Here is a 9,180-nt window from a genome sequence, read left to right as displayed (position 1 = left end):
TATAACAGCAAAGGTTTACTGTAAAACAGCATGCAGTTACACCAGCAGCAGGCTCATTCACCTGGTGTTTACCCCATCTCTTTGATTGCATTAAGTGTACAAGTGATTGACCTAAACCATCTAGGTATGTATAGGTGCACTCTGTGATGTTTACACAACCAAAATGCCTAATGTTCTTCAGAACACGCCCATCATTAAGCAACACAGTATGTATTGCTCACTCTAACAGCTACAGTGTTTGTGTCTGTGTAGATACCCACTGATAAGAAATGATTCAAAGACAATTTCAAAACATTTACTTGCCATTCCCTACTTTGCAACAATTCTCCCAATCTGGTTTGAAAGAAACAAGTGACTTTTGTTTAAAGTCCAAGTAAGGAATAAGAAAGAAAAATGAGACGTTTGGAGTGAGAATTCTTTAATAGCTATATTAATTTTCATAGAACAATAAATACAGAAATTGCAAGCAGTATGTGTAACAGAAATATTTTCCTTAGATACAGAAAACACTGTTATACAATTGAACAAGCAAACACATTTTTCAGAAATCAGTACTGGGAGAAGCTACACAACAGAAGAAAATCACAAGTAAAATTAAAAACTATATTCTTGACCCTAAATACTGAGGCTCCCACTCCAAGTAGTCTTCACGGGTAAGGGGAAGTGGAAGAGGCCAGTTCAGCTTCGAGCAGCAGCAGTCTGAGGCTGCTCAGATTGAAGCTGCTTACCAAGGTATTCCCTAGAAAATAAAGAGTAAAACAACATGGCATATTAGAACTAATCTTAGATAAAATCACTTCATGATCTAAAAATTGCTAATAAAACAGCCCTGGAAAATTAAACTTCTCCATATTTCAAAAGTATTTATACTAAATTCTACCCTATTCCTGCAAAAACAACTCATGACACGTACAAACTAGTAACTGTACATACAAACGAGGTATTATAAGCTGATGTAATCGCTCCTAAGGGAAAGTCTACTTCTCTTGTTCACATAAATGTCTATTTATTACTGCCGCCATTTTTGCAATCTATGTTCAAAAATCAACTTAATTATGATTCCAATGAGGATCTTATTTCCAAAGAAGAGTAAGTAGTAATGTCTAATTTATGTGAAGGCCAAAAGGGAAGCCATCTTAAAAAATTTTATCAAACATGAAAAATAATATTTGGGGGGCACTATTACTGCTGCTACTTTGGGAAGGCCTGCAATTAGGGAAAATTTGTGGCTGCATAGGTTTGTTTTATTTTCTTGTGGGAAAGGGGATAATCTTAAAAAATTCCCAGATCTTGTAATATATATATTTCTATACATCCCTAAGAACTTAAGCCTGAAATTAGATATGCTTCATTTTAAGGAGAGCTTCAAATATTCTAATTTGAACATTAGAATATTTTAGTATGGTTCCTTAGAAAACATTGTAAGAGTGAATTCAAAAACATCATGTCATCCTTCAATCATAATAAGCTATGGTTGTTTCACAAAAGGACCCATGTCAAGGACCAGATTTTAAATGTAAGTTTCTAAGACAGCAGGCAAAAGCATGTGGCAAACCCCCAAGAACTCAGAATATAAAATGCTAGGTGATTACAAAGGGTCCTTGTGGATTTTACCCACAGAGGCTTCCAATTACTCCATCCGCTCCAGAGACCGAAAGGGTGGCTCATTCCCCTCCAGACTGAACTAATGTCTAGGGGACAATAGGGTCCTTCATGTGAGAGGTTCTGTTGAAGAACAGTCAAAATAGGAGGACACTAAAACACAGCAAAGGTGAGATGTCCTGGCAGAGAATTTAAAGACATGCCCAACCATGGCTTCCTTCCCAACCCTCTTTTGCTCCTGTTTGTATTCCCACTCAAAAGCATGTATTGTGGATAATGGCGTCTCCTACCCTCCCATTTATTCATACATACAACACAGCCCAGAGGCATCTACTTCTTTATGGCCTAATGTGTAGTAAAATCAGCACCTCCTTTTCCATCTGCTAACAAGAATCTATGTAATTTTGGATTCATGGATATAAAGCCAGTACAACTGAGAACTTGTACTCCACAGGTCACATACAGAACTTTGTGAGCCTAACTTGAAGTACAATAGGTCACAAAATGCCAAAAGCCCATCAAGGAAAAGCAGACAGGCTTGTGCAAAGAAGAATCATCAAATTCCTTCCTAAGGGTAACTGCTGAGTTTGTTATAGCAGGTGGCTTGTTAAAATAACAGAGGGAGTTGAATCATGCTCAAATGAAAGGATGTTCTTCTACAGAAAAGACCTAATCTGCACAATATATTGGAGAGAATCTGCTCCTTTAGCTCAGCTTAACAAAACATTGTAGTCTGCTGCCCTGATCCCAAGAGAGAACATGCAGTCAACTGGAACATTCCCAAGACCCAGGGAGTCAAGCCTGCTCTGAAACCGATGTGCCCCAAGCACAGGGAATTTGGCACCAAGTGGCTGCAGGCTGGGAACACAGGCTGGCTAGTACCATTGCACCCTTTATTACAAAGTCTTCATGGAAACTTCCTTACAGGGGTGGCCACAGGCCATCCTCCACCATCCTTACATGAAACATCCCTGTGAGATGGGGGTTACCTGCCCCATTTTATAAGGGAGGGACCAGAACCTTAGAAAAATGTCAACAATTGAACAAAGTGACCTCAAGGCTGACCAGAACTCTCATCCCATCCTCCCCAGACTGTGAGGCTGCCTAGCATCTAAGAAGAGCTGGGAAGTTGCAGAGTGCAGACACTGTTCCTATATTTATCAACCAGAAAACAATTAGGGGATAATTAATTACTTCCCGTTAAAGTTATTGTCAGATAAAGGAAAAACAAGTATGGATCTTACTTCAGAGAATTATAATTTATCTGTAAAAAGGACTCCAAAGAGATGTTTAAATGAATTAGCCTGTCTTTCTATGTATGAAGATCAATATAACAATAAAATTTCAACTTTTAATTCACTTAAGAAGTGCCCAATTTGTATCAGCAATCAACAGCTTGACATTAAATCTTTAGTTCTCCTACTCAAGAAGCAAATTTGAAAAGTGTAATATTTTTCTTCTCTTTAACTTCATCCATAACTGAAATCTCTTGGAATCCCAACATCTCTAAAGTTGAAATAAGTGGAAGTCTTGAAGACCTGTTCCACTTGGAAAAATCCAAGGACAAAAGAGATCACACTGTATGTGCCAAGAGAGTTTACATCTAGCAAAGAAATACTGAAAACCGCTCTCTGCTTCCCATAAGACACCAAGAGACAGCCGAGATTTGGCAGAGGCAGTCTGAAGGTGACATGTTCTACTGAGGTTCTATTCTGCAATGAGCCAGTATATCTGGAAGCCAGCAGCTAGACTACATTAACCCTCAGAATAACCTTCACTGTATTATAATGAAGCACCATACCATCACAATATATTACTTGTTTAAAGAGGGAAACATTTTTATTCTTTTTTTAAATCTAACTGAAGACACTATGATAGTATTCAACATGCTAACTTCTTCTATATAACTGAAACACATGGTAACTTCAGCAATATAATTTTGTGCCAGGAGAAAAGTGAATTTTCTATTGGCAAACATATTAATCAATGGAAACCACTAAGTCATTCTTATTTTCTCTTACCTCAGTAGAATATCTATCACCTTTGAATTATGTAATTATGAAACAAGTCACTTTTAGTCTTATTTTCTTTAATGCTAATTCACTATCATTTAATCATAAATTTAGTGATCCTTACAGCTTTTCTGATTTTGAATATTAAACACAAAGAAAATGTTGTTTTTATAAGCTAAAAAAACAAAATTTGTGTTCCTCCTATGAAAACAACAGACCCGTATAAAAATCACAGTGCTCTGTCTCATCTGCATCAAATTTGTAGAAACACGTAAATTCTAAAAGTATTATATAGTCAGACTGTTTCCACAACATTTCAAAATCAGCATAGGAAACATCACAACAAAAACCTACTGTTTTAGAATCTGGAACTACTAAAAACTACATTAATTACTTTGACATACATTTTCTTACTCTTCACAATAACATCTGTAAAAAGTAACGATGAACTTTTTATAGAAAATAGACAATTTATAGAAACTAGAAGCTAGCAATGATAAATGACAAGCTATAAGGTTAGGATAACTAGTTAATGGTGATAATTGTATTTATAATCGAATCTGTCAGATTTTAAAACTCAGTTTTAATGGACTGTGAAATGAAAAGGAAAATAAGAGAGACAGTAGTTTTCACTGATTAATATGTTTGCCAATAGAAAATTCACCTTTATTCAGGCACTAAATTATATAGCTGAAATCACCATGTGTTTCAATTATATAGGTAAAGTTAGCATCACCATCATAGTGTCTTCAGCCTCAGTTTCAATGAGCAAAGCACTGCCTCATAACACCTTATTCTATCTCCCACTGCTTGGAGACATGTTATTGGATAAAAGTTAGAATGAAGAACATAAGACCTTCACAATATGAATCCTCAATTTATTTTCTCAAATATATTTTCATGGGGCTGGGGTTGTGGCTCAGTGGTAGAATGCTCATCTAGCATGCACGAGGCACTGGGTTCGATTCTCAGCACCATATAAATGTAAAATAAAGATATTGTGTCCACTTAAAACTTAAGAATAAATATTTTAAAATATACATATTCATAGTCATTTAGCCACTTCATTTTATAGCAGTATCTAAATCCAAAGATAAACAGATTAGCAAGTCTGTTTGATGATTGTCCAGTGAAAAGCAATTGGAGTGAGCTGGGGATACAGCTCAGTGATGAAGTACTTTCCCTGCATGAAAGAGGGCCTGGGTTGGATAAATGGAAGGAAGGGAAGAGGCAGGAGGGGAGGAAAGGAAAAAAGTAGTTGGAGAATTTAGCGAGGAAGTTAGATCCTGAAAGAAGATGTATATTCCTTTAGAAAAAGGAAATGTGCTGAGACACTAATAGACAAAAACATTAATAGTTTATACCTAATAGTTACTCTCTAATCTAAACCAGTACATTACAACAGAATTGTCCAGTGAATTATGAACTAATTTTTTTTAGAGTCTGCTTATAACACAGGACAATTCTACTAAACCTACCATAAAGTCAACATTTTAGAAGGGTAGTTCACTGTTTTAATGATATGTTGTGGAAAATGATTAACGTTTTATAATTAAACCTAAAAGATTTCCTAGCCTACACAATTGGCCTTTAGAGAATCATTTTCCCATGAGATACACAAAAACTAAAATATATCAAAACATGTAGGCCAATTGTTTCTTCAATATGAATTATAATCACCTGCAATGAGTTTCAGAGCTATATAAAGAACAAAGAGGGCAACTTTGATACACTACATAAAAGGCAACAAGAGTTTTAAAAGCTTGTCTGATTTTGCAACATAATGAGAATATCAACTGTAAATTTGGGGAGTGGCTGACTTCCTCCCTCTTGTTTTTCCCCATATCCACTGGCCTCCAGGTCTTGCCCATCCGTCTCCTCAGCACACAGAACCCGCCCTTATCCTCTTCACCCCGACCCTGCCTTACTGAGTCATATGCTCCCCATCATGGCTTGGATGCACCTGCAGCCTCCTCACTGGCATTCTTCCTCCTGTGTTACCGTCTCTGATACAGCAGCCCCCACTCTCTCTAAAATGGTCTTGCTAAAATGACACTGTTATTATTTTTATTATCACTTGGTAGTTATCCCCTGCCTTCTGAAAAGAATTCAAACTTCTCCGCAGAGCAAAGATGGCTTGTCGTGAGGTCATTAGATACATCTCCAATTTTACTTTTAGCTTCATAACCAGACTCTAGTTATACAAAGCCACTGGTAACTCCCCAAATGGACTGGGTGCTCTCTACTTTGGGGTGTCTGCATACACAGCTCTCTTTCCCAGCACCTGCCTCTTCCTCCTGATTCCACCTCCCCCCTTACTACCTATCTCCTCAGCTGCTAACAGCTGCCACCTACTCTCTGCCCAGAACCTGCCAGGGCCTGGACAAGGCCCACTCTTTATAAGTCTTGTAGATCTTCCTACAATATCACAATTAAGCCTATGCTTGTTGCCCCCACCACAGGATGAACAATCTAGCTTTCACCCCAAAAGAGATTCAGAAAAGTTAGATATGTTCAAATTTGAAAATCAAACATAAGATTAAATAGTATGTGATTAACAGACCTACCTCTTTCTCTCATCAAGTTTCTATCAAAAAAAGTTTCAAATCGAATTCAAATTAATTTCATTTAAGTAGATTTTATTATTAACTATTTTTTCAGTTAATAAATCATCAATAAAAATGGCACAACTACTTCCAAAGGTTTTAATTTCTTAAACATTTAAAAACAAAAAATTAGCCAGGCGCAGCAGCATGTGCCTGTAATCTCAGCTGCTCACGAGGCTGAGGCAAAAGGAACGAAAGTTCAAAGCCAGCCTCAGCAACTTAGCGAAGCCCTGACTCAAAAATAAAAAATAAAAAGGGAAGGGAAGATGGTGGAATAAAGAGGCTGCTTCCCTGGTGGCTTTGAGGCATGAAACCAAGAAAAGCAGACAGGCAGCTTTTCAGCAAGGTGGGTGAATGAACAAGAATTAGGGAGGACTCTACTGGAAGTTAATACTGGACACTTAAAACAGATTGGGGACTCAGGAGATCGAATATAATAAAACAAGGGAAAAGTCCCCAGCCTCACAGTTGCTGCAGTGGCTGTAGATTCAGCCAGAATGGTCCCTCCATGAATGCAGTAAAGCAATAAGAGAATTAAAGGAACCCCCATTCTCCGGAGGATTGAAGCATGTTGGGGTATGGAGAGTTTAGAGGTCAGAGTCACTGCCTGAATAAATAGTAAGCTGCACTGCTCAATATCCTTATACCGAAAAGAAGCCATCATCTCTCTCCCTGAGGCATGCAGGAGACATCGGAAGGAACCATTGTGCAGCCACAGAGCAGAGGCCAGCAGCCAGGAGAGCTGATTTCTAGCAGACCTGAGGCTGGCTCAAAAAACAAGTTAGGCAAACTCGCATGGAGTGACAGGTAGTGTGCCCAAGTGACCAGAAGAAAATCAAGAATGGAGAGAGGTTTACACAGGGGAATACTGGTCACGGAAACCCACTTGGCTTCCTTCTCACCTTCCAATCCAACTGCTTGCAGGACCAGCTGGGAAAGAAGCACCTGACCAGAATTTGAAAGGGAGGGGGTGGGAGAGATGGAGTTTGTAGACTGAATCAGAGACTAGGAATCACGGAGTCTGCAGGCGATGCAGTGGACTAAGAACAGGCTCCTTACACCAAAGAAGGGAACCCAAAGGAGATTCCTGGGTATGGTCTTCCAGTATGGACTAGCAACTGCTGGGCCCTGTAGTGCACTGACTTAAAATCTCCAGACCAAGTAGCATTCAGCAGAGAGACTGAAGTATACCTGAGCCTATACCCTGCCTCACAGAGTTCAACCCCCAGGATTAATCCTCTCACCCTAGCAACCCCACCCACCCTGAGAAGGGAAGCTGAGAAACTTTTGAAATTCAACAGAAACAACTTATAATTTTTCATCGAGATTTATTTTTTCTTCTTTTTCTCTCATATTTCTACCATTTTTGAATCAAATATTTGTCATGTATCAGTTTATTGAGGACTGGATATCTGAATAATATCTTTCAGTTTTGGTTTGTATTCGTTAATTTTTACTTTTTTCTATTTTTCAATTTTTTAAATGTTTATATATATATATTTTTTTTTTTTTCCTCCCATTTATCTGTTTCCCTGATTCTCTTTCTCTTCTCTCCTGCTACAGCCCACCTCTATTATTCCCTCATTTACTCTTCCTTTATTTTTTTACTTCTATCTTCTCTCCTCCTTCCTCATAAACATCACATCTACAACTTCTGTTCTCTTTGTATCCACCACTGGAAATTGTAAAATATTTTGCAAACTTACTGTTTTTACTGTAGGCAATAACTGAACACATCATTTCTGTTTATTGTGATAAAACAATAGACGTCTTGGTAAGGGCTATTTGGTTTAATGCTGTATTTTGTTTGCATTGGTGGCTGTTATTATTTGTCTCCCCCTTAAAGATGAGGTACTGGGAATGTTCAGGGACACTCTAAGTCTACAGGATAGAAACTATACTGCCTCAGATCCACAATGTTAGATGGGTAGGCACACAAACAACATGAAAAAGCAAGAGAACAAATCACACCAAACAAACCAAGATGCTCCAATAACAGAATCCATTGATACCACAGTGGAAGAAATGTCAGAGAAGGAGTTTAGAATATACATACTTAAATTGATCCACAAGGTAAAGGATGGTATAAGGAGTGAAATCAGAGATAAAATTCAGGAGGTAAAAGATCACGTCAATAAAGAGAGATTATGAGAAGAAATCAAGCAGAAATCCTCAAAATGAAGGAATCAATAAACCAAATTAAAAATTCAATGGAAAGCATTACCAACAGACTAGAGCACTTGGAAGACAGAGTGTAAGGCAATGAAGACAAAATATATAATCTTAAAAATAAAGTTGACCATGGAGAGAAGATGGTAGAAGACCATGAAGAGAACTTTCAAGAAATATGGGATAACATGAAAAGACCAAATTTAAGATTTATCAGGACAGAGGAAGGCACAGAGATAAAAACCAATGGAATGCAAAATCTTTTCAATGAAGTAATACCAGAAAATTTCCCAAACCTAAAGAATGAAATGGAAAATCAAAAACAAGAGGCTTACAAGACCCCCAAATGTACAACATTACAACAGACCCATATCAAGGCACATTATAATGAAAATGCCTAGCATAAAAAATAAGGATGAATTTTAAAGGCTACCACAAAAAAATGTGAGATTATGTTTAGGAGAAAAACAATTCAGATCTCAACTGATTTCTCAACTCAGACCCTCAAAGCTAGGATGCTTTGGAATAATATATACCAATCACTGAAAGAAAATGGATGCCAACCAAGAATTCTATACCCAGGAAAATTAAGCTTCAGTTTTCAAAATGAAATAAAAACCTTCCAGGATAAAAAAAAAAAAAAAGGTTAAAAGAATTCAAAACTAGAAAGACCACACTACAGAACATTCCTAGGAGAATATTTCATGAAAATAAAATTTTTAAAAAATGAAAACCAGCAAAGAGAAGGACTATACTAAAGGAATAGTCAAACAAAGGAGAAACTCATCCAA

At 37.4% G+C, this 9,180-nt stretch overlaps 1 protein-coding gene across 2 annotated transcripts in view; it reads right to left on the bottom strand.

Annotated features, from left to right (window-relative positions):
* Positions 1 to 401: 401 nt before the first annotated feature.
* The window catches only part of Atp6v1h (ATPase H+ transporting V1 subunit H), a 108,430-nt gene continuing 99,651 nt past the window's right edge, over positions 402 to 9,180 (bottom strand). For both annotated transcript variants that reach the window (XM_027932874.2, XM_027932875.2), the window contains one exon: positions 402 to 739. In XM_027932874.2, the coding sequence (XP_027788675.1) occupies positions 679 to 739 (61 nt within the window). In that variant the 3' untranslated portion in view covers positions 402 to 678. The remainder of the gene's footprint in view (positions 740 to 9,180) is intronic.

This window comes from Marmota flaviventris, chromosome 15, assembly GCF_047511675.1.
Source record: "Marmota flaviventris isolate mMarFla1 chromosome 15, mMarFla1.hap1, whole genome shotgun sequence".
In the NCBI taxonomy this organism is placed as follows: Eukaryota; Metazoa; Chordata; class Mammalia; order Rodentia; family Sciuridae; genus Marmota; species Marmota flaviventris.
The sequence above is the reverse complement of the archived record's forward strand: the minus strand, read 5'-3'. Positions and strand labels throughout refer to the sequence as shown.